Source organism: Anser cygnoides, chromosome 2 (genome assembly GCF_040182565.1).
Source record: "Anser cygnoides isolate HZ-2024a breed goose chromosome 2, Taihu_goose_T2T_genome, whole genome shotgun sequence".
NCBI classification, from domain to species: Eukaryota; Metazoa; Chordata; class Aves; order Anseriformes; family Anatidae; genus Anser; species Anser cygnoides.
The window spans coordinates 15838979-15864492 of NC_089874.1; the positions used below are offsets into that span (position 1 = coordinate 15838979).

The 25514-nt window shown below is 42.3% G+C and overlaps 1 protein-coding gene across 8 annotated transcripts in view; it reads left to right on the forward strand.

The window, feature by feature from the left end:
• EPC1 (enhancer of polycomb homolog 1) overlaps nucleotides 1-25514 on the forward strand; it is a 67269-nt gene that overhangs the window by 12739 nt on the left and 29016 nt on the right. For 2 of the 8 annotated variants that reach the window (XR_007168307.2, XR_007168308.2), the window contains exon 1: nucleotides 8536-8940. The exons of 1 other annotated variant lie outside the window; for it this stretch is intronic. Coding sequence is in view for 5 of the 7 variants with exons in the window: in XM_048076571.2 (XP_047932528.2) it covers nucleotides 8788-8940 (153 nt within the window). In the remaining 2 variants the exon portion in view is untranslated. Of the gene's footprint in view, nucleotides 1-8533; nucleotides 8941-25514 lie in introns of those variants that run through there. 5 more of the 8 variants (XM_048076565.2, XM_048076566.2, XM_048076567.2 and 2 more) reach the window with 3 other exon arrangements.

Genomic DNA, 25514 nt, shown 5'->3' on the forward strand with positions numbered 1-25514 from the left:
CATAGAAACAGAGTGGCTTGAGTTGGAAAGGACTTTAAAGCCCATCCAGTTCCAACCCCCCTGCCATGGGCAGGGACACCTCCCACCAGACCAGGTTGCCCAAAGCCCCATCCAGCCTGGCCTTGACACCTCCAGGGATGGGGCATCCACAACCTCTCTGGGCAACCTGTGCCAGTGCCTCACCACCCACTTAGTGAAGAATTTCCTCCTAACATCTAATCTAAATCTCCCATCTTTTAGTTTAAAACCGTTCCTTCTTGTCCTATCACCATCTGCCCATTTAAGAAGCTTTCCAGCCTTTTTATAAGCCCCCTTTAAGTACTGAAAGCCTGCAATAAGGTCTCATCAGAGTCTTCTCTTCTTCAGGCTGAACATCCCTAGCTCTCTCAGCCTTTCTTCACAGGAGAGGTGTTCCAACCCTCTAGTCATCCTCATGGCCTTCTTCTGGACCCACTGTAACAACTCCACATCCTTGTTATGCTGGGGGCCCCCACGTGTGGATGCAGGACTCCAAGTGGGCCCTCACAAGGGCAGAGCAGAAGGGCACAACCACCTCCCTCCCCTGCTGGCCACCCCTCTGTTGATGCAGCCCAGGATGCAGTTGGCTGTCAGGGCTGCAAGCACAGACTGCTGCCTCGTGTCGAGCTTTTCATCCTCCAGAACCCCGAAGTCCTTCTCTGCAGGGCTGCTCCCAGTGAGTTCTTCTCCCAGTCTGTCCTTGTGTCTGGGATTGCCCCGACCCAGATGCAGCACCTTGCACTTGGACTTGTTAAACCTCAATAGGTTCACATGGGCCCACTTCCCAAGCTTGTTCAGGTCCCTTTGGATGGCATCCCCTCCTTATGTTGTATCAACTGCACCATTCAGCTTGGTGTCATCTGAGAACTTGCTGAGGGTGCCCTCCATCCCACTGTCTGTGTCACTGATCAAGGTACTGAAACAGGACCGGTCCCAGGACAGGCCCCTGAGGAACACCACTTGTCACCAGCCTCTACCTGGACATAGAGCTTTTGACTACAACTCGATGGCTGTAGCCATCAGGCCAATTCCTTATCTACTGAACGGCCCACCCTTCAAATCCATCTCTTTCCAGTCTGGAGATCAGGATGTCATGTGGGACCATGCCAAAGCCCTTACAGAAGTCTACATAGGTGACATTGGTTGTTCTTCCCTTGTCAATTGATGCAGTCAATCCATCATAGCAGGGCACCAGGCTGTCTCACATCACCTCCTTGTCCTGTGTGTCCCTTGACATTGCTTCCAGGAGGATCTTTTCTGGGATCTCCCCAGACACAAAGATGAGGCTCGCTGGTCTGCAGTTCCTGGTTCTTCCTTTTTACCCTTTTCAAACACAGGAGTGATGTTTCCATTTTTCCAGTCACTGGGGACCTTGCCTGACCACCAGGACTTCTCAAATATGACAGAGAGAGGCCTGGCAACTACATCGGGCAGCTCCCTCAGGACCCTGGGATGGATGCCATCAGGACCCAAAGACTTGCTCAGTTTCATCAAACCTGCTCTTTGCTTACAGTAGGAGGGACTTTGCTCCTCCAGCCCCTGCCTAGAGGTAACTGTTGTTAAGTTTTCCCTTCTCATTTGTCAGAGCAGGTACGCTCTCCTTGGCCTTTCTTTTCAGACCTGTGTACCTCTAGAATCCTTTCTCGTTACTCTTTGCAGTCCTTGCCAAGTTCAGTGTCACGTATTCTTTGGCTTTCCTGATCCAATCCCTATGCATCTGGACAGCATCCCTGTGTTCTTCCCAGGCCACATGTCCCTGCTTCTGCTGCCTGTGCACTTCCTTCTTACATCTGTTTGACCGGCTTCCTGCCTTCCGTGCTTGATTTCTTACACGTGGAGGTGGGGAGTTCTTACGCTGTAAGAAAAGCGTCCTTAAAGATTTGCCAGCTCTGATCAGTTCCTCTGTCCCTAAGGACTGTTTCCCAGGGAACCTCATCCGCTAGGTCTTTAAATAGCTGGAAGTTCGCTCTTTGGAAGTTCAGGGTCCTGACTTCGCTCTCTGCCAGGCTGATATTTCTTGAGCTCAGGAACTCCGCCAGGGCACGGTCGCTGCTGCCCAGACTGCCTCCAGTCTTAGCCTTTGTAATGAGTTCATCTGCACTGGTGAGCACCAGGTCCAGTAATGCTTCTCCTCTGGTTGGTTTGTCTAATACCTGCACCAGGAAGTTATCTTCAACTCATTCCAGGAGTCTCCAGGATTGCTCACAGCCTGCTGCGTAGCTTTTCCAGCAGACATCCGCGTGGTTGAAATCCCCCATCAGGATGAGAGCATGAGTGCAGTGCTTCTTGCAGCTGAAGCAAGGACGTGTCAACAGGTTCCCCTTGATCAGGTGGCCAGTAGTACATTGATCAGGTGGCCAGTAGTACACCCCAACCACAAGGCGTCCTTTATTGGTCTGGTCCTTGGTTTTTACCTATTGGCTCTTAACCTGTGTGTAGCTTTTTCTCAGAGGCAGCTCTTCACAATATATTAATTCTTCAACGTAGAGGACAGCGTCACCACCCCTCCTTCCCTGCCTGTCTCTTCTGAAAAGTTTGTAGCCCTCGACTGCAGTATTCCAGTTGTGTGATTCGTCCCACCATGTTTCTGTGATAGCAATTAGCTCATAGTTTTCTAATTGCACTGTGGCTTTCAGCTCCTCTTGTTTGTTTCCCAAGCTGCATGCTTGTGTAGAGGCACTTCAGGTGGGCTCTCAGCCACATCACCTTTTTAGAGGAGCCCTCCGTATTTCCTTTAGGACAATTCTCAAGTATTTCCCTGCTGCTTCCTAAAGTGTTGGTGTTCCCTGCTTCTTCCCTGTCACTCAGAACTACATCTCCTTTCCCCCACTGAATCCAGTTTAAAGCTCTGCTAATAAGCCCAGCCAACTTTGCCCAGAATGCTCCTGCCACACCTGGCCAGCTGCATCCCATCTGGTGTCAGCGTCCCAGCTCACAGATCCCAGATCCCTGAGGTGGCAGCAGCCACGTGCCAATCATTCACCTGATCTGAGAAAGGAGAAAGAACAAATCAGCAGAGCAGAGAGCAGGACTGTAGTATCTTAAGCCAATGTTGTTAATGAAGGCAGCACACTATAAAACCACAGTCTTGTGCTCAGAGCCTGTGAAATGACGGAACTATTGTTCATTTCAGCCTGTCGTGTTTTGTTAACTTTATTTTACATTAGGTAATGCTGTCTTGTGACTTCCTTCATGTAGTTGTAAAATGTGAAACCCATTGATCAGATGGTAATCCTTTATCCAATTTTAAGTATGGGCACTTGCAACAAAGCGTTGAAACTTCAGATTTTGTTGTCAACTTCTGTGTTTCTGTTCTGAATGTTAAGGACAGGTAGTTTTGTTAGGCTGCTTTACTAGACATTTCGCATAAGGTACTGTTCATGAGACTAGCTGTCATGGGCTTTATGGTGGAAAAAATGCTCATGTTTAATGCTTCTGAGCTTCCTATTTTATCAGTGATTTTTTTTTTGAGATATAAAATTATGCAGCTTTAGAATCTAAAGGATTGCTTCTACCCTCTATATGTTGAGTGGGAACAGAAATAGAAGATTAGGTGTTGTATTATCCATTCTGTGCTCTATTTTGTATTCCAAAGTGTAAATTAAAGGTGCTTACAAAAAAAAAAAGTAATAAAAGAATTGGTCATGCAGTACATGTACCTTCCCATTCGCTACAGAAACAAAAAAAAAAAGTGTGTGTGTGTATGACAAAGCACTTTCTCCTGATAGAGACAAGAAGTGAGGAACAGTGATTCACTTGGTCGCTACTTCAAGTTATGATTCAATAAGAACTTCAGACAAGCTTTGTACCTGTTGCATCTCAACTGTGAATGCCTAAAATAACTGAGTGAATATACCACATCATTCTTTGAGATACCAAAGCTATGAGACATTAAATTGTCTTTCAGAATCTGCCAGAAGTTATCGCAGGTGTTTTGTACCAGCTTTGTAGTGTGGTATCTGAATGCTTTACATGTTTGACAGGTCCATTATTTCTTTTATAACAGGTAGCTGACATCATCAGATAAGGTGAAATTTACTATGAATGACACCAGTTCATTTGTGACTGAAATCTTTATGTTGTTAAGGTAATTTCTACAATGTGCCTACTTACTACTGTAGCGTGAAACTTCATAAAATGAAGAACATCTACTGTCATATTTGCCTACACTTACTTCATTTTAATCCAAACTCCAGTTAGTTGACCACGATGACTTAAAAGAATTTAGCTATTTGTAATGATATGAAACATAAGCACAAAAAGATAGCTGAGAATCAAATTTGAACAGAAGAATCACTAGCAAACGTAAACCAGGAATATGCTTACAGAATCCATCATCTCTTACCATAGAACAAAAGAACCACCTATACTTTTCCAAAGAGTAAATTATGGAAAGAAAACAAAGGATGGGAATTTCCTAAACTGCTATTTCATAATACGTGATTATTGAAAACAGGGGTGGGCAGTAATACTTTTTTTTATCAGTTCAGAGTAGTCAACCATAACAAAGCTAAAAGACCAAAAACACCTTATCAAATTTGCTATATAATTAGTTGATGAGTGAGCTCTACAATAGTAGAAACTGGGTATAAAGTAGGCTGAGTGAAAAAAAATAAACAAAATTGCAAATATTTATGGATAAAGAAGTGAGTATATAACCTAGTGTACACAGCCTATTCCTCAGTTTATGAAAACATGGTAGCATCTTCTGTAAAAAACTCTTTTTAAATAGTTGATAAGCGAGAAAAATGTTTTACCCTTAACATATTCTACTTTCAAAATCTGCTACAGTTTTAAGTAGGCACAAGAAAAGTAGGGCCAGAGAAGATGCATATATGTAAAGAGTCAAATGTACTGGGATTTCTAATCCTAGCTTGACTCTGGATTCATTTTTTTGGGGGGGGAAGGCAAGGAAGTAATCTTCCAGTGAGGCTGGAGTGTGGAATGACATCAGATGTTCACTGCTACTACTGGCTATTGCTGTGAAGATCTATTTTTTCAAATAAATATGCGTTCCATAAAACTAAAACAGAGAACTCATAAGTAATATCAGCCATTATGTTTTACAAATCAGCCTCTGTACTATACTTGTTTTCAACTTTTAGCTCTTTTATATTACACTTGCCTTTTTATAATATACCTCCTTATTTAAAAAAAAAAAAAAGGGTTGAACTGTCTCCTAGCATTTTATATCCTTAAAATATAGAGCTAATTGATTCCAGAAAGCACCAAAACGTGTGGTATAAGCTATATGCCCTTTGTGCGTAGCTATTTTGTGCCTAGAACCAATGACTGATGTTGGAACAGGAGACAATATTAGGCACCTGTTCAGAAGACAACTCATGTTTAAATAAACTACTGAAAGTCTTTTTTTTTTGACTCTGAGAAATTTTAAACCACAAAACTAAATACTGAAATTTGTAAAAACCTGTTAAATGCTGCGTAGAACTTGGAAACAAAAATAGCAAGTTAAATAATTAGGCTTCATAAACCTGAGTTAGATACTCTAACAAGAGACCCCTGCCTGTAGCTACATAGATCAAATTGCTGGATCCCCTCCCTTAATACATAATCTTAATCCAGTAGTTTTGGCTGAATATTGAAATCAGTTTATATTTACCATCCAGACAGCTGATATATTAAAACTGTTGTACAAACTTCTTTCAGTTTAGTAGAGCTTGTTTTAACTATTTTTAGATCGCAAAAACATAGCGTTAGAGGCATTTCTTTGATACTCCAAAGAACTATTCTAATCAGTTTGTAAAAACAAAACAAACAAAAAACACCAGGAATTCAAATCTCTGTATTTTTTTACATTTCAGCTTCCTTCCAGTTCATTAAATTTCACTTTTTAGAACAGATACCGTACACTTTCTCAACTTTAAAGTAGAGATGGACTGGATTATGCTTGTCTATCATGTTGTTTGTTCATTTAATAAACCAGACAAACAACATAGCATATAATGGTTCATCTTCTGTATGTTAAAATTTAGTATAAATGTATTTATTTATTATTTTTAGGATTAAAGAAGAAAATAGCACTTCTCTCCAGAACTAAATTTACGCTTACTGATCTTTTACTGAGAGCTGTCAAAGCCTTTCGGTCATTATGCAAAACAGGATACCAATTTTAAACTGGCAACTGTCATAGCAAAGTACTGATGTCTACAAATGTAATGTAAGCATTTTGGTAAATGCTACAAAAATGGCAAAACTTAAAATATACCTACATGTCCTAACTGAAAGGAAGGTAAAATAGAAATAACTATCAGTCTGTTTAAACTCCTGCCTCAGAAAAAGTTCTATACTTTTCCTATTATCACCTTGACAGAAGTTGGTGCTGATATCAAATTGATTTGGAATATCCTTGCTTTCAAATCGCACTTCTCATCTCACTAGCAAATTAATTTAGGTATTTTTTTGAAGACTAATCAAATTCTGCTACAAAATCTGTTTTATTGGTAAAATAATAAAAGCTGATGAATCCAAGAGCTTCAGGCCAAAGACTTGTCTTAATGCATGCTGTCCTATTTGTATCTAAATGTTATTGTCCGTTCTGCGCTTTTCTGAAGCCTGTAGTGGGGTTAGAAATGCAAAGGTCAATTAAGGATAAGTTTAAACTTGAGCATTCTTTCTTTATAGTTCAGAATGTTTTCTATACTTTGCTTTTCATTGGAGAGTCATATTTAATTGCCTTATTTTTTGCTTGGCTGCCAGGTATTTCATTTTCAGTTAGTGTTTTAGGTCAAAGGAAATCTATGATAGTGTGTTGCTATTTATTTGTTGTCATTGCATTATGTCTGCTAGTTGGATAAAATGAATTATTCAGTATTTGTGGAAAACTGTAGATGTTTTATATGCAACTTATTTTAGGATTTCTTTAAGATTACTATTTCTAGCTAGGGAACGCTTAAGCTTTAAAATGAGAATAAAAAGCATTGTGCAGTTTTCACATCTGGTTCTGATGTACTTACTGAAATACAAATTAATACAATGATAGTCCTTAGTTCATGCAAGTATATTTAAAAAAAAAAAGGTATTTTTCTTCTTTAAAAAAAGTAACATTCTTCCTAGGAGCTTCCACTGCATTACCTGTTTGCAATACAGATTTAAAAGGTGATAAGAGTAAAAATAAATACTTTTTGTTCGTATTATAGGCATAATAGGTTTGAAAAATTACCAAGTGAATCAAGACTTCTAAAAAATAATTTTGTTACACTTATGCCCTGTTTCCTGAAGTTCTATTTTCTAGGAGTAATATGTGGTAGAAAAGGAACAGGTTTTGTACTGATTCTTATGTAACAGAACAAAACTGTAAGACTTTGCTTGAAACGTGGAGGGATACTGAAATTCAAACAAAACACAATTTTCCGGTACTTTTAAAATTAAAAGCATGTGATTTATGATTTAGGTGTAGAACTGGAGTTACGTTGTGATATAACGCAAAACCCTAACGTGTTCAAGCACTTGCTGCGTTCCTTAAATAGCTGGCTGTAGGGATGGGCAGGGGGAAAGGCTGCTTTGACATTTGTAAGGCTGCTCTGGGACGACGTGGGGCAGAGTAGAGAGACATTACTGAGATAAGTGAGGCTCTAATTTCCCATCCTTTGCTTATAGCAGAATGTTGCATCAATTTAATCAAGTCATTGAGAGATAAACTAGCTTACCTAATGAGACATGTTCCAATTAGTTCTAGCCTCTGCCTGTAACGAGCGTGCTTGAGCCGGTAACCGAGTGATAACTTAAACCCCAGCAAGGGTTAAACTGCTTCACGTGCCCGCACTTAGCAAGTGCAGGACGGAGTTTTCTGAAAAACTCGGAGAAACCGCGGAGCCGCTCGGCAGGCGGCCGCTGCTGACAGCTCCTCGCGGGTCTCCCTCAGCCGAGCGCGGGCTGGTGGCGCTGGGAGGCTCGGAGCGGGGCCGGGGGTGTCGGTGGGACGGGGGGGGGGCTCCCTTCAGGAGCCGGGGGGGCTCGGTCCGGGCTCGGGGCGCTGCCGCCGCCGCCGCCTCAGGCGCGATCCCCGCGCTGTGACCGTTGGCGCCGCGCCCTGAGGGGAACGGGGGGAGCGGAGCGCTCGGCACCGGCTGCCCCGCGAGCCGCCGTGAGGGTCGGGGGCGGCTGAACCCCGGTTTCCTTTTTCCTGGTTTTACCTCAGGGAGGCTCCGCTGGGGTGTGTGGCGGGGGAGTATTTTACCTCAGGGAGGTGCGTGTGTGTGCGGGGACGTTCGGTACCGGCCGAACCCCGTCACCTCGCGGGAGCGGCGGTTGCTTTCCCCGGCGGAGCGGCGCCGTGAGGAGAAGCCCCCCCCCCGCGCCGCCCCGTCCCCGCACCCGCCGCCTCCACCCGGCCCGGCTGGGCTCGGCTCGGCTGGGCTCGGAGCCCTCCCGCGCTGCCGTGCCCGCGCTCCTCCGTGCCCGCGCTGCGCGCGCTCCCCCCCGGGCGGCGCTGTGCCCGCGCCCCTGCGCGATGCAGTGTGGGAATGGCTGTGGCGCTGGGGTTGGCTGAAAGAGGCGGCCAGTCGAGGTTTAATGTCCGCCATGTTGGCCGTGGCGTATTGAGCGGAGCCGGAGCGGCGGAGGAGAGGAGCCAGCGCCCAGCCCAACCGCGCCAGCCGGCGCCGCCGGGCCCCGTGTCGGAGCGCGCCCCGCCCCGCCGGGGGAGCCCCGGTCTCTCCATGAGAGCGCTCGGCGGGGTCCGGCTCTCAGCTCGGAGCGCTCTTGCTGTCGCCCCCCCCTCCCCAGCCGGAGCCGCCATCGCCGCCTAACATGAGCAAACTGTCGTTCCGGGCCCGGGCGCTGGACGCGTCCAAGCCGCTGCCCGTCTTCCGCTGCGAGGACCTGCCCGACTTGGCCGAATATGCCTCCATTAACCGGGCCGTGCCGCAGATGCCCACGGGCATGGAGAAGGAAGAGGAGTCGGTACGTGAGACCCCCCCCCCCCCCGGCCGGGTCCCTCCATCCCCCCCGCACCCGGGGCCCCCACCTTCGCCTCTGCGCAAGCACAAAATGGCCGCCATCTTCTCCCCGCTCTCCCCGCCCGCCGGGAGGGGGGGGGGGGGGGGGGAGGCTGAAAGCGGGGGGGGGGAAGGCTCCGAGCCCGGCCGCCCGTTACCGCCCCCCCCCCCTCCCGGTGCCTTCCCTACGCCCCCCCACACACACACACCGCTCCCCCCCGGGGCGGCCGGCGGCCCCTTCCGCCGGGCCCCGCTAGGCACAAAGGGGGTCACGTGATCCCGCGCCCGGCCGCCATTTTGTCTCCCGGCTGCTCGGGCCGGGCCTTGTGCGGCAGCGAGCGGCGGGGAGGCGGGCGGGCGGCGGGGCCGTGGCGGCTCTGCCCCGCTGGGGGGCGCCGCCGAGCCGGCCGCGGGGAAGCCGGGGAGGCCGGCGCGGGAGCGCGCACGGCTCGGGGACGCGCTGCCGAGACCGGGAGAGCGCGGGAGGGTTGGGGGTGAGCGGGGGCGAGCGTTGCGTTGCGGCCCCCCAGCACGCGTGGTGGTGTGGTGGTGGGCTTAGCGTGGGGCGGGCAGGGCGAGACCGGCGTCTGTGCGCTGCCGGGAGCAAGGAGGGGGTCGGGGTAGGTTTGTTTGGGAGTCCTGGGGTGAAGTCGGGGTGTGGAAGCGCACATGTCAGTCCCGGAGTCGGTCCCGACATACTGACACGTTTCTCGGCGTAAGAAAGTCTGAACTGGGCGCCAGAAATCCACCGCTTCCTCTCAGTTGCGCTGTCTCAGTGAAGCATGAAACTTAGAGCCTTTGCAGCATCACGTCCCCGTAATAATTAAGTCTCCACAGTCTGAGATGTCTGTAACACTTAATAACTCCTACCGCTAAAGGCCCTTGCTGAGTGTTTCTGGACTGTCATGCTGGTAGTTCCTTGTGTCTTCTAATTATTCCCTTAGTATACTCTGTTTTCTCCATTCATGCATTAAGTGCAGCAAACAGGCGAGAACGGTGGAACTGCAGTTATGTAAACAGGTTTTGAAATCGTGATGAGAACAAACGTGACAACTTCATACCCTTTCAGTTTTGCCTGCTGTCAGGCTGCCATTGTCCTTCGAAGGTGACAGGCTGTCAGGTTCCTGTTTGTATTTCTAGATGTAGTAGCAAGCTTTGAATTACTTCTCTAAAACTTAAAATACATAAATCTTCCTTAAACATCATCTTCTGTTTGTGGTACTGTTGGGCTAAGTGAACCAATTCTGTGAATTTTAATGAAAGCTCACGGAGGCTGAATGTATTCTGGACAGTTAGTGCCCTTTGCATGTTCTCTCCATTCAATAACTGCTCTTCTGCTGTTTTTTTTTCCTGTTATTGTAAATGCCTGCATTCTAATGTAACTTATATAACATTTCAAAGTTTGTGCAAGTCGTAACTTTAAACATATACTGAAATATATATTTCGAAGTATTTTTTGTGTGTTTTTTTGAAGTGGTAGTGTTCAAAACTTTATCGTGATATCATTTTAGTAGTAGTGTTTAAGCAATAAGTAGTTCTGCTTAGATCCTCGGTTCGTTTGATGCAGTAGCTGTACTCTGAAGCAATACCTGTAGATTCTGACATTAGAGAGCACCCTTAGTTTCAGCTTGCACCAGAATTTCAAATTCTGTTACGTTTGTTAGTCAGCAAGTATCCGTGCACGCGTTTATTTACATAGAAATGTCAGATAACTTTCGCTTTCACTGTTTGCCTTGCAGGGATGGAAAATTATACGGGGTAACTCTATAGCTTCCATAAACCCACAGATATGTGTCCTAGCTGAGGAAGAGGTAGTCATGAGCAAGGGAAAATTGTTCAGCGTTAATTATAAGACTTCTTGTTTCTGTGGTTAATGGGATGCTTTTGTTTGTAGAATCAAGCTTTGAGGGTTAAACTCCAGAGTAGGTCCAAGTAAACGCTTTCCACAGCTAAAGTTTGCTCATGCCTTTGTTCTGAACACGTGTGCATGCACAGACACACCCGAGAGAAATTTGTTTGCCATTGGTAAACACAGGTGTCTTCTTGAATCCTTTAGGAGCTTCTTACATAAAGCAATTGATTTTAACTTCTTCTCACTTCATGTTTCTGCAAACCTGGTAGGTTTCCTTCTTTCTCACATATCACCCCAAAAAAGCTTTCTCCTCAGCTTTGTACTGGTGCTGACAACATAGAGATGTGGTGGTTTGCTAAAGTTACAGCAAATGTTACAGGCTTAATACCCTACTAGGTTCTCTTCCCTAAAGTTCATGCCAGGAAGGATTTTTGGAAAGCTGGAAATTGTATTATGTAGCAGCAGAAGAGTTGGTTTTGATTTTTTTTTTTCTCTAATACTTAAAATAATAGATATTTTACATTATCAGTTTCTTTAAGGACAGATGGCAAAGTGTCCGTAAGAATCTGGGAGGAGGGGTGACTTCCATTGGTGTGAACAGCCATTTATAACGTATTTTATAAATAGAATTCTAGCATGGCCTTGAGTTTTGCATAAATCTAATTTTAAATGAACACACATTTGGAGTTAAGAGCTCTTCTCTTGACTAAATAACTTTCCCTAGGGAAAAATGCAATCAGAGATTTAATATTCAAGCATCAAGTCACAAGATATTTAAATGACTAATTAGTGTTTTGATGCACAAAAGGGAATATGTTTTGCTTCCCTTTCATCTTATCTTTCTCCCATCCTGTTCCTACAAAGAATAAATATGGAAAATAGTGCATCTTCATTATTGCAACTTGAAACTTCAGATGAGCAATGCTGTTTTGTAAGAGTCCTCTGAAGGCCAAAAAAACCTTGTCAATTCTAAAGTATGCAACAGATAAGAGGGATATAGTAATTGTTTAAAAACAAATGACAGCTAAGGACCTTAAAGCGATGTTAATTCTGTTAACAAGTAAAGTGTACCTTCCTGCTTAGTAAGTCATAAGTTCAGTTAGTGGTTTTGTTTGGAGGTAGAAGACTTAGAGACCTTTTTACTTACTCCTGGCACACAGGCAGTGGTACTTGGAGCTATCAACTGATAGTTCTGACAGTTGGGTTAGCTCCAGAGTTTGTAGGGTAAACACACAGTGGCTGTTGCTAAATCTAAGACTGAAAACAATCAGGAGATGCATGCATCTGTTAAATAATTACAACCAAAGCCTCCAAAATGTGAGGACGTTTCTTACGCAACACTAAACATCCTCTGCATTATCTCAGTCTTGTTTTTGAGCAAAATGCATCCTCAGTGCAGTGATTTTGGCAGCCAGAGAAGAGGTCACTGTTAATATGTAGTAATGCAGATTCAGGTAACAAGTTCATTTTAATTCATAACAAACGGCCTGAATAAGGAAGTAGATGGTGGTAGATTCATTTATCTTTTGGGAGGAACTTATCTTTAAAGATGGTAATTTGTGTGACATATTTTTTTGCCTTTTTTTTTTTTTACTGGAAATTCAGATTTCAGACTGGAACATAAAGCAGGCAGATGGAAAAACAGAGCAAAGATAACGTTTCTCAAGTTACTTCAGATAAACTACTGAAAAAATCATAGTCTGAATCTTTTTAGCTTCTTCACTAACTTAAGTTTTGCAAAGGAAGCGTGTAGCTTTGCAAGCATCCTAAACTTCGTGGCTTTTCCAGCCATACCAAGGAAGACTTTACTTGCTTTCCCTGCTTTTTTTTTTTTTTTTCTGAATGAAAGGAGATAGAACAAGCACCTTAGCCTTTAGGCTCTCTTACATCAAAAACACAAACTTAAGATGGGTGGGTTTTTTGGAGGCTTTGTAGCTACATTCAATTTTGTAGAAGGTTTTTAATGTATTTTCTTTCTAAAAAGATACTACCTCCCCACCCCCTCTTCCCCCCAAGAAAAAAGAAGAAAGCAATGTTTTTTTTGAAGCACCTCAAGTCAACACTTGTAAGTGTATTTAATGCATCAAGACGTGAACTTCTTAGGATCTTTAGTTGAAGTACTGCAACAACAAAGGCAGTGTGTGAGCAGAGATACTTTTAAATAAGTACTGTGTTACACATGATAGAAATGGATGACGTAAATAGGAAAACATGGCTACTTTAATGAAATTTCCACAGTTAATGACAGTCTCTATTCAGTGTGGGTATGGAAAATAACCTGCTTTTTTTTCTTAAGTTTGTTATCCTGATGTGAATGCTGATATTACTATGGTTTTACTAAGGATTTGAATGTTATGTTTCCATTTAGCCTTGTGTACGTTAAAGTTTGGACAAGTTACATGCAACTTTTCTGTCAGGTAAAATCTCTGAATCCCAGTGTCTCTGTCCTTGGTGTTGAGGCAGGGGAGAGTATATCATGCAAGCGGTGAGAAGTCCTGTTGCTTCATTATATTACTCTTAACTTCCTCTTCTAACTAAGTGTGAGGGCCAGTGGTTAATCTCTGCACTCTTCACTCAGCAGTAGCAGCTTCCTTGTCCTACTAGATTTCTTCCAGGCGTGATGCACCGTGTAAAGTTCTGTTCTTAGGGGTCAGGATTTACAGTTCCACGTTGGTTAGTTACTAATAGCTAGGTATCCAGAAAAACTAGGCACCCAGAGTCTGAAATTACAAGCTGCACAACTGCTTTTTCATTTCTTACTGTGTTCTTTTTCAGGTGTGTTATAACGTAACTAACAGGTTGTACAGAAAGTGGAATAAAGTCTGCACATGCAGTTGTCAGCTGTAAAAACTATTATACTCTGTTATCTGGTGTTTATCTGTCAAAATAGTTTAATGTGTGCTTTTGATCTCGTCAAATCCATAGCTGTAGTTCTCTTCCCTGCCCCAGCTTGAGAGATGTTCAAGAGAAGCTTATTTGATAAAATGCCATTGTTAAGCATTCTTAATCATTTTTTTCCTGATATCAGCATGACCATGCAGTGTTTCTGAAATGTTATATACAACCTGATGATGATGATGATACAGTGTTCATTCAGATGCTTTGAAATGCTTAAAATGTGTTCCCTAATAGGGCATCTCTAACTTAGCAAAGCAGTGAGTTAATTCACATTTATCCACCTTGACCAGGCTCAAGAATCATATCCCTTACGCAAAACTTCCTTGAGCACAGCTGCCATAGCTCTTCTCCAGGGAGTGCACACAGAAAATAGGCCTTTTTTCTCCCAAGTCCATGCTGGAGGCATTGGGAAGATAGCATATCCAGACTATATTGTTACTGAAACAGCTGTTTTCCACCTTTTCAAGGGAAAAAGCTGGTATGGAATATAGCAGATGAGGCCTACGTCACCATCTCGGCTATGGTGAATTTAAAAATGAGTGAATTAAGTGTGTAGCTGAGATGTAGTGAGTCAGTGAAGGAAATGTCTTGAGTTACATACCTGAGTTTCATTGAAAAGATCCTATTAGCTTTTCCGGTCAGGACGTTCTTACCGCTTAAGAAATCGCATTCTGTTAGTGCTTCAATAAAAGTATGTTTTCTTCTAATTAAACACCTGTGTATATGGTGTTTAAGTACTCTTAAAGTAATCATTACTTTGCTGATGCGTGGTTTGCTGATATTAAGTGCTTTGGGATCTGGTAGGGGCAGTGAGAATTACATGAATGTAAGATCATAACGGGTCCTGTGACTGAATCATTAGTCTCAAGTTTGTTTTTTTTTCCTCTTTGATGTAGCAAAACTTAACCACATTCAGTTAGGAACAGGAAGCACAGAGAGCAGCTATGGGATTTGATAGTATCCTGGAGACTAACCGTCCTGATTGAAAGTTCAGGACTCACGATAGCACGTTATGCCACACAGAAGTCAGGCGCTAACTTGAAGTTGTGAGCAGAGGATTGTCACAAAGGAAGTTGATGATGTGATGTTTGCTCTGTATACGTTATCAGGTAAACATATAATAATGGTGAAGGTTTATGTCCTGTGCTTTAGAGCAATGTAGAAAGTAATTAAGGTTACAGAAAATAGCAAGAAGAATGTTACTTGATCATCGGTGTTTTGTGCGGGTCAGAAGCTTCTGTAGGGCATCCAAACTCTGTTTTGAAATAGGATGTCATTCACACCATGCAGGATATGAATTAAATAGCAAACTCACTTTAGAAGAATTTCAAACCAGGGCACTTGTGTTCCACGTGAAAGCCATCCTTTTTCTATTTTGTTTAATTTCCATGCAAGTTATGTATGTACATAAAAGCAATTTAATTTCTCCTAGAATTCTTCCAGAAGAGCAAAGTGTAAACCGGTTTTGAGTAATGAGTTTGACATATGCACGCTCAAGTTATTTCTGACCTTTTCTTGATTTCCTACTAATTGGCAGAAAGAGGAGGCTTGTAGCAGCAGTGAGCGGTTTTATGTGTAGCACAGTAGCCTACGTTGAGACCAGTTGTGCATGTTCGGGTTTAAAACAGGCTAGGCTTATTTACAGCTCTTGTTTATGAGGGTAGTTAACCATTGGAAGAGATTGAAAATCTCTCATTATTTACTTACATTAGGACTGAAAAAAATCCACAAAGGTAACTTTATTAACAATATTCTTAATGGCACAAGAAGGAATGATGATGGTAGGGAGCTTTTGGAGTTAAGGGAGGTGCTGATTTTATTTCAGGATAAATTTCAGGTCATTTTGGGGCTATGCTTTTACAGAAAGGTTTTACTTCCTGGGAATTTTCATATCCTCTCTTGAGGAGGATAAGGTTATCTTCATGGTTGTTTTTCAGATTTGATCTATTGTGTAATGGATTTCAGCAAAGGGACATCTATTAATTGTATGCAGTAAAATACTGGTAAAGTTAACACCAGGAAGGGACAATAATTGAGTTACTTTAATGTTTAAGGATCAGGGTGATGTGGCTTTGTGATTCTTTGGATTTTAATAGCCAAAATCTTGTATTTTATTCTTAAACTTAATTTGTGTAATATTTGATTTCAGATAGGAAAAAGTGTAGTGTGGCCAGCCCTTACACGTGCTAACGTTTTCTTTGAATATACCACTTTGCTTGTTGCTGTCTCAAGTTGCCATAATTCTGTGGCCATGCCCAGAAATGTTTGTGCATTTATTTCAATATCAATCTGTAGAGTATTCAAAGTGGGTTTTGTACACCTGTAAGTTAACACATTACTTTTTCAAGTAAATGTTTTAAAGAAGTGTGTGTTGGTGCATGGCAGTCTGCGCTGCTACAGCAGAGTACTGAAATTCACTGGCCGTAGTTATCTGTAATAGGTTACTTGTTCTTTTTCCACTTGGTTATTTCTAAGAGCTAGCTTTAATATCCAGGAATGCATCAAAGGTCTAACGTATCATAACAGAAATACCAGTTGAGTATATCCTCCCGCTGTTTAATGAGCTCTCTACATGCTTTTTCCTCTTTGCCAGTGGTGTCTCTGTATTTCTCAGCTGTATGTTTGTTCTAGGACTAATCTAATTCTGGGAGGGTCTCTCTAGTTTGAAAAAAAAAAATGCATGACGGTGAATTGCATGAATTGAGGATGAAACAAACATTTGAGAACCTACTGGTCTGTCTGTCTATCTCTTCAAGCACAGGTACTTTGAGCGAGAGAGGAAACTATCCTCTTACAGTTTAAGTACCACTCTCGAAGATTCATTTCCTTTATATTTAATCAGAAGTTAAGAAATTCATGCTTTTTCGAATTGAAATGGAAGCTTTCAAGAGGGTGTTGTTGGAAAGGATTGCTTGCTAGCATCCAAAGTGACGCTGCATCTTGGTACAAAATTGTGCAGTCTTCAGTTATGAGGGCCCAGAGTGACGTGGTACAATGAGGCTGGTCTGAACATGGTTGTTGAGTGCATAACTACTTCATTTTGCATTCATACCTTTGTACCAATATCACAACTTGGAGGTTGTGCCTTCCTAATTGTAAATAGAAATTAGTTAAGAGATGTTCTAGCCTGCCTGGAAGACTTAACAAACTCGTGCTTAAGGAGATTTGAAATAAAGACTGTCCCATGCATACGCCTAACGCTGCTGAGTGTTTCCTGTTAGGATTTGTAGGGCTCTAGGCTTCAGATTCTTCACTGATCAGATACGCAGCCCAAAGTGCGTGGCTGTCAGGAAGGTCTTACCATGAAAAAAAATTGTTTGGGCTTCTGCTTCTAGACTTTTCAAAACCTGAGAGTTTTGTGCCAAGACTGTGGTTTTACGAAAGTGCATTGATCGTGGGTTACAGATGCAGAACCCTTCTTGGAAGGGAAAGAAGGGTGCAGGTAACTTTGACAAACAATTGATTTGCAATAGATCTTGCCCAGAATGATCTTCAGGGTGTAGGCAGGGAAACACTTGATGTAGCTTGATTGGTTTGTTTTTCTGTTGGTGTCATTATCATCCCCTGTAGTAGTCTGTCTACATAGTACCTGGTGTCTTTTCTTACAGGCATTTCCCCCAGATTTTGATGTTTGAAATTGCCAATTCTCTTGCATTTTTAAATTCTATAGTTTTGTTTTCCTCAAGTTTCTTCATAACACTGGTGATAAAATCACATTCCTGGTTTCCTGTGTGTTTACATTTTCTCTTAAGAAGTGCTGCTTTTAATTGCATGATAAATCTACGTAATTCCCCTCCCCACCCGTATCCCATACTAGTATGTCAGCAGGATACGTCCTGCATGCCTTTATGAGACTTGATTTTTCTCACTATGTAAAAGTGCGAGGTAATTCTGAAAAGCTCTGAGAGAAAATCGGAACTGACAGTGGAAAGATCATATATTGTAACTTAACATGTGATATTTACAATTCAGTAATGTGGGTGTATCTCAGAGAATGTCTGAATTTGAAACCACACAGCGGTTTTATTGGCAAGTTGAGGAAAAAGTCTTATAGGTAAGAGCCAGCTGGAGTGTCAGCACTGCAGAACTTGTGTTTTGTATGGTTACTGGACTCCTTTCAGTGATTGCCTCTGCAAAACTGTTAAAGCCTACAGGTGCTTACGGATAGGTTTACACGTTCTTTGCTGCTTCTCAGTTTATTTACAGTTTATTTCTTGTGCGTTCATTGGTGTAAGTGATGGCCTTGTTTGCTCTCCCTTTCTGTTTATCTTCTGCTTTGTTAGAAGAAGATTATGATTAATATTAGTGCACTGGCTCTGCTTTGTGCCAAGGATGCTGTAGTCATGAGGTAGAGGCCAAGTGCTGTGTGAGACTGTTGGAATGGTAGGATGAAGGCCACTTAATAGTCATCGCTATCTCGGGAAGCTTATGCGTTTTGTCAAGTCAAGACTTCAACAAACTTCATGCCAGTAGACAAGAATTCAGCTGCTTGCGTATGATAGGAAAAAACATGAGTATCAACACTGAAGTGAAACAGCTTTTTTTTTTTTTTTTTTTGCCAGTAATGTAAGGCTTGCTCAATGAGGAATAAAGCGTGGGGGGGGGGAATTAGTGACACATTCAGAGAACTTTTACCAGAGCTGTAGAAGTGACTAACAGACCTTTCTCTTGTGTGTTTAGTCTGTCAGCTGTCCTCTGGAGAAGTATTGTCTCTGAGGAGTCTTGTCTTGGGAAGATGGTCAGAAATGTCTTTACCGGTAGCTAAGTATTAAAGCCAAAGTTGATAGCGATGGGTTGGAACAGAAGGCAGTGAGTTTTTGGTGACCTTCAGGGCTTTATTGGTGGTTGTTGACAGTTCAGCATTAACCCTTGCATCTGTCCTGGATTTCCATGGCATCTATATTCTGATTGCAGAAGAACCTTGAGCTGGCATATGGTAGTTAAATTTTGTCTTCGTTTGGGAGCTTTAATCAGCTTTTAGGTATTTGAAGTTTGGGCTATAGAAATAAATAGGTCCTAGAAATAGAGACCTTTGGCCTTGATTAGAAAATCTGGAGAAGCTTCTGAGGAAAAAGCAGCTCTGAAGTGCTTGTTACAAGCTTTTAGAAAACAAACCTGTAAAAACTGAGCCCTCGGCTTTTTCATTATCAGTTCACTTTGGCAGGTAAAGGCTCATGGGTGTGATTTGGTAACCTGATAATTTTTTATATCTAGTAGCTGATTTACCTTGGTAATTTGAAAAAATAGGGGCAAGGTATCTGCTATTTTATTTTGCCTTTCATTAAATTGTAATTTCTTTGCTACGACTTTCTGGAAAAAAATGTTTTTCAAGGTTAGTTGTCTTATGGATATCATCATCCTGTTTATCAGCAGTCTGGGTTTGACTTCATACTTGACCTGTGCTCAAGAGAACTCTGGATAAGAAACCCTTTTTTAGTTAATCAAGGGGAAGATTTAGCAACAGAAGTCACTAGGTCTAGAGAGGGTCCCTTATCCAGGGATGTTTTGCAGTGGGATCAAGAGTGTATGTACAGTTCACTTCTGTGTTTATAATGAATGTTTATCTTGTTCTTGTGGTTTCTCCCACCATTGACAGAGCAAGTGTGCGTGCATGTCATGGGCTGTGGGATCACTTCTCTTCAGATGGTCGTGGCAACTGAGAAGTATACTGTGGATTTTTTCAACACTCTGCTCTTTTGCACTTGGTAAATTACCCATTCAGATTACCTGAGCAAACTAGACGGTACTCGTTGCTGAGGATTTGAAGGAAGTCAAGGCACCACTTTAGCAGATGGCACTGTCTGCTCAGATGGCGTAGGAATCTGAGGGCCTAAGCCAGCTTTTGGCAGCAGTATCACTTCCAGGGATGGAGAGAACATCATCTTAGTTTGACTTACTGTTCCTGAACTGACTAAACTAGGTCAAATCTTTATTGTAATACTGAGTAGATGGAGAAAGCAGGTACGCATTGTCTTGTGGATAGCTAATGGATCTTGATAGGGTAGTTCCCTTTAACTTAGCAATACGGAAAGGAAAAAAACACCTACTTAAGGAAAGGGCCACACGCTGCCATGTTTGAGAACCTCAGGTAGGAGTTGGAACCAGGGTGCTGTCTGAAATACTCAAACATGCAAATGAAAATGGATTGAAATGCCTTCTAGGTGTCTTCATAAAGTGCTCTCAAGTATTAGTCTCAAAGACTTTTCTTTCCGTATACCAGTGATACCTTGTTGATAAACCTAAAGGAAGCAGCTTCCCCACCATGATGTTGGGGCTTAAGTGTGGTCCTAAATACCATAGGGACTTTTTTTGTGATAGCAAACTGTGCAAATACGTTTTGGTTAGAATTTCTTGTTAACACCACATTTTGCCTTTATGCCTAGGTTGTTTTTTTCACCTTGCATTATCATGTTGTCTTTCCTTTCTGTCAATCAGTTACTATTTGGTCTTTATTTTCAGTGTGGGGAAAAATGGGGGAGCTGAACAGAATGATCATGGAATGTGGTAAGCAGTATGAAACCAAGACTGTAATTGGCAATTTAAAGGCAGCTCCTATTTTTACACTCTAAAAATGTACACAGTGTCAAGTTGGTTTTCAAGACATGAAGTGTATTTATAAAAGATTATTTAGCACATGTTAATGTCAATAGAGCTAAAATACTCCATGCACAGAAGGGACTTGATGAATTGATGCAGAGCACAAAATCTGACGTGCAATCCTCTGATAGTTTACATGGCGCTAGTTGGTAAAAGGGAGAGACAGGATGGCTAGTGTAATAGGATCTTTTCTTAGATTTCATAAAAGGGTTTCTCTGCTGCTATGTGGACTGTATTCTTGGACTCAGTATTTGGGAATGACACAAAGTTTCTAAAATATCTATAAAGCTTCAATATATTACATATGTAAGCATGTTTATTCATACCACTAACTATTCCCTGGGCACCAGGAGTTAGTTACCATTAAGAGGCATAAGTTTCTGCAGCTGCATGTTTGGTGGAGAAACAGGTAGCTCAGTGTTGTGTTCCACGTACCTCAGATATAGTTGGGGGGGGATTGAGTGTATTTATGGGGTTTGACTGTGCTGTCTTTGGTAGGTGGAGAAGGTAACATCTGTCCCTTGAGAGATGGCATGCACTTAGGTGTTTTGTACAGGCTTCTGAAAATACAATAGCTATAAGGAATGAAGACAAAAGGAATAACAGAGGGGTTTGACTTTTTTTTTAATGTCTTGAAGGTCCTAACACCTTTGTCTTACCAGCATTCAGATCAATTTAAAATACCACTTTGCATTTGAAAAAGGCAGTAAAAATCTGTCTGGGCTGAAATCAGCAGCGTGGCCTGAATATAAGGATGCTTTCATCTTTTAAATCACATTTAGTGATCATATTTTTGTCCCAGTCAGACATCTAAGTCTCACTGTGTACACAGAAAGAATAACCACGACAGTTACGATGCATCAAGCTTATGAGCATTAGGGAAGTGCTTGTCCTTATTGTAAACCCTTCCGATTCACCCTCTGTTCTTCCCTCCTCCCTCCCCGCCTCTATATGACTTTACAGCCTCAAACCTGTCTCAGATGCTCAGTGTTTATATCAGGCTTCAAAACAAGTTTGATCATAATTGCATGTAAAAGGTCATGAATTTGGAATGCTAGTCTGTACTGTGTTTTTAAAGGCAATCTAAATAAACTTGGAGATACAAGACACTAAGAATAGCTGACCTATAAAGAATAATGATTTGGCATCTGACTCACACTGCATGTCATATTGCACTGTCTTTCAAAAAAAAAAAAAACATTTTTACTGGTCAGGAAACATGTAAGTTTATATTTTGTCTGAGCCTTTCTGCCTAATACAGGTTTCTGCTGCAGGAAGCATCTTGGAGCACTCAAATGTAGCTCTGTTTGTTCCAAGCCAAGAAAGTGTCTAAATCTGTAGATTTGCGAACTGAAGACTGACACTGCAGCAGGAAGTACACAGATAAGCTCATCACAGTGGTGTAATCTTTGGAAAGTCTATTTTAAGTTATTCAGCATTGCACCTGTCATTGTCACTAGTGAAGAAGCGCTCTTCCTTCCACCTTTGTGGCATCAGACCTGAAATTCTGATCATGCTGGGTGTTGTGAATACAGACGCTAATAGAGTTCAGTAGAAAAGTACTGATAAATTTTACTTGCATTTTCAGAGTCTTGTGACAAAACTTTAGCTGATGAGGGCAGTTGTATACTAATTGCTAGGATGGTTTCTTTTTCACTACATGTCTTACACAGTGCAATTCTGAGCATCTCTTCTAGCATTTTTACTTTTTATGAGGCTTACTTTGGTTTTCCCAGATATCTTAGCAACTATCTTGATAATTTTACGATCTTGGTACAAGAAAGCCCTACTTCTCTTACTAACAGCTACACGCTGTATGGCGCTTTTTTTCTTGTAACAAAAGTTACGATTTGAAGGAATGTGAGCTGGGAGCTTTGATATCGCTGACACCGTGACAGTTGCTGAAGGGGTGTGGTGAGGCATACTCTCTGGCAGTCTGCGTGTATTTTGCAGCCCATGCTTCTGCTCATCACTACGTAATAGCTTCTTCCCACCATTGTGTGAGGTCTTAAACAGAGGAAGAAAGTACTTAAAGAAAATGTTCTGGAATCTACAAAAATGTGCTTGTGTAACTGGCTGGGTTTTAGCCATTAGTATGATTTGCCTTGTATTTTTTTCTCTGAGCTTGCTTCCTTCCTTGTAGGACTGAAATGGGTAGTGCTCCAGGTTTATTTGTTTATTTTTGAAATTAAAAATGAGCTTGATAGTTCAAGGAGATGGTCTGGAAGTTCCTTCAGTTTGATTTTTTTTTTTTTAACTGGACTGTCAAATATGAGCTTTTTATATGGAATGTGTCTGTGACTGTTCTTAAAAGGCGCTTAGTCTTCTTAGGTTGATAAAGCAAGCTGCTTTTTGCTTGATTGTCTGACATGAGATGCTGAGCCTTAACTGTTGAACAAACAAATTCATGCAAATGTTGATGCTCAGTTTTCCTGATGATGTTTTTGATGTTTTGCTGTCCCCTCATGACTTGCATACTGTAAAATATTCAGTATAAATATCAATCAAATTCTGTTACTACTTAAATGTGAATGACTTCTTGAGGTAATGAAACTGTACTTTACAGAAGAGGTAGTTAAACCTGACAAGAATGCTGTAAACATGAGGCGGTCTTAGGGAAGGTGGAGCTGTTGGGTGTTAAAGATCCCTGTGTAAACCCCATGGTTCAGTCACCATTTTTATTTTTTTTATTTATATTTAGGTTTGTTTCACTTGCTCATTTTCTCCCAAGCAGAAGTGAGGTTGCATACCTGTTGGGTGTGCAACTCTTTAGCTCCAGAGTTGGGGTCATGCACGCTACCGAAAGTTCATGGAAGAAATATTTCAATACCAAACATAAAAACTAAAATGTGGCTTGAGCTCCCAGCTTCTGATACCATGTGGCTCAGGGAGTGCACGGCTGTGAAAGCCGTGGCTGGTTTTTACCCTGTTCTTAGCCTTCGTGGGATGCCCATGGGCTCCTTTTTGAGATTGTGTATTAGTCCAAGTGGCTCGCTGGTAAAGTGCAGTCCTGTCTTGTGGTTCATTACCAAAACTGTTACTGCATTCTTTAAAGAGTTTGGTTACTAGTAGTGCTTATGGTTTAGACTAACCCAGACAACCAAAGATTGACCGTTTATTTTTAAAGGTCCTTGACTGTAGTAGCACAATTGGGTGTTTAGAGAGCTGACCTTCAAGCTCCGGGGAGTGTTAAGTTTTGCGTGGTAGTCTTGGATATTATTTTCAGGGTTTGTTTTTAATGATTTTTAAAAAAATAAACCAAATCCTGTTCTTACTCTGAAGAAAAAATGAGTCTAAATCTTTAAGCAGATGTGGATCTGGGAAGCTGCCGATCCCTGCAGTTTGTGCGGTTTGGCTTGTGGAAGGGAATGGTTTTTAAACCTTCTGTAAACTAATAATGGAAAGATATAGGCACTCCTCAAACTATATGTTACGGTTTTATTCCCTTGCCTGGTGTTTTTTTTAGTGCCTTTCCTGTCATGTTACTGTACTGCTGTTGATGAATGGGTCAGTTTTGAGGTATGCTTTAAAGGCAAAGGAAAAAGGGTTGGCTTAATGAGGAACACTGGAAGAGTTTGGTCTGAGGAACATTTTTGTGGAAGTAGTAGTTACGTCACTCCGTGGCTGATGTAGAAAACTTTTGAGAGAAATGTAAGAGTTCACCCAACTTGATTGTCTTCTTTTTGAGTCCTGTTATCTGTCTAAATGGTGAAGTTCAGGGCAGGTTGTAAGTCTCCAAGTGCTGTGCTCGGTACTCTGCTCTGCCGTACCGTTGGAGCAGTTGCAGCACCCTGTCTGAGTGGAGCTCAGCCGTGTGTGCCTGTGCATGCTAATACTCAGGAGAGCGGTGAAACAACAGAAACTTCTTTCCTGTGAAGTTGGGTACCGTGTTCCTTGTTATTCAAATGACGCTTTTTTTAGCAGTGCTCACTCTTGTTAACACTAATGTGATGTCCCTATAACTAACAGACATGCTGGAATATGAGTGTAGTGCTTTTGCCGTACAAAATTGAGTTGTTAGCTGGGATTGCTGACGTGCAGTAAAGTTCAAGCAAGGAACAAGATTGCTGCATTTTTATTTATTTTAGTTTGGGAACTTGATACAGTTTTCTTATGGGTCAGCTAATTAAAAGATCTTGAATTTCTACTTCCATTTCATACTAAGGGGGAAATATTTTTGCCATAAAGGGTTATTCAGGCTCTTTGAAATGACTTTATAGATGGAATCTGTGATGGTAAAAGGCTGGATTTTAAGGTTTTTTTTCATTCCCACGTAGAGTGTATCCTGAAAGCTGTGACTTAGTGAACTGCATCAAATATTTGTTTTCTGATATAGCCTGCTTTGAGCAGTGGAGGTCGTGCCCTGGGCTACTGAAGTGTGTCCTTCAGGATCCTTTATTTAGGGTTCTGTTTAACACGGATCACTTAGGTGGCTTTGCATCGCAGTCTCCCCAGTGAGAGCTGTGCAGCTGGAGCAGTGAGCCGTGGTAAGGAAGTGGTAAGGCTTTGGCAGGCTTGCAGTTAATTCTGGAACTGTGAAACGCGGCTGTGTGGTAAAGTCAGGGGAGACGGGCTGAGCTGGCTTAACTGCGCTGCTGTTGAATAGAGGCAGTTCCACCTTTTCCTTAGAGCTGGCTGTGGTTTTTGCATTACCTCTCAGTGAACCCATTTAGCTCAGGCACAAGCAGAAAACAACTCACCTGAGAATAACTCACCTCCTTCTCCATGGGTTTCTGGGCTGAATAGGCTGAGGAGTTGCATGACAGCAAAGGAAAAGGTGGGGAGTTCTTACGGCTCTTGGCAACTCTAAGGAAATGAGATAGCTGCTTCTGAGCTGTTAGTAATTTCTAAACAAAACCATTCAAAGCAATGTTGAGCCTTATGGTTCTGAATGGATACAGTGCAGTTGTGATTTGACGAGCTGCCACACTGCTCCAGTCTTTTTAGGGAGTCTGAGGAGGATCTGTACCTGGGAGTATTGAGGTGTAGATTCAGTTTGTGAGCTGTCGTGTAATGAATGCATAAATACTGGAGATCTCCCAGTTCCCAGGATTCCTGTGTCATGTATGTTATCCTCTGTAGCATGCTTTGAGCCAATTTCACTTGTCTATTTTTCCACAGTAATTTTGAATATGAAACTAATCTTTATTCAGTGTTCTGGTAACAGGGCAGCAAATCACTCTGTTTCTTCA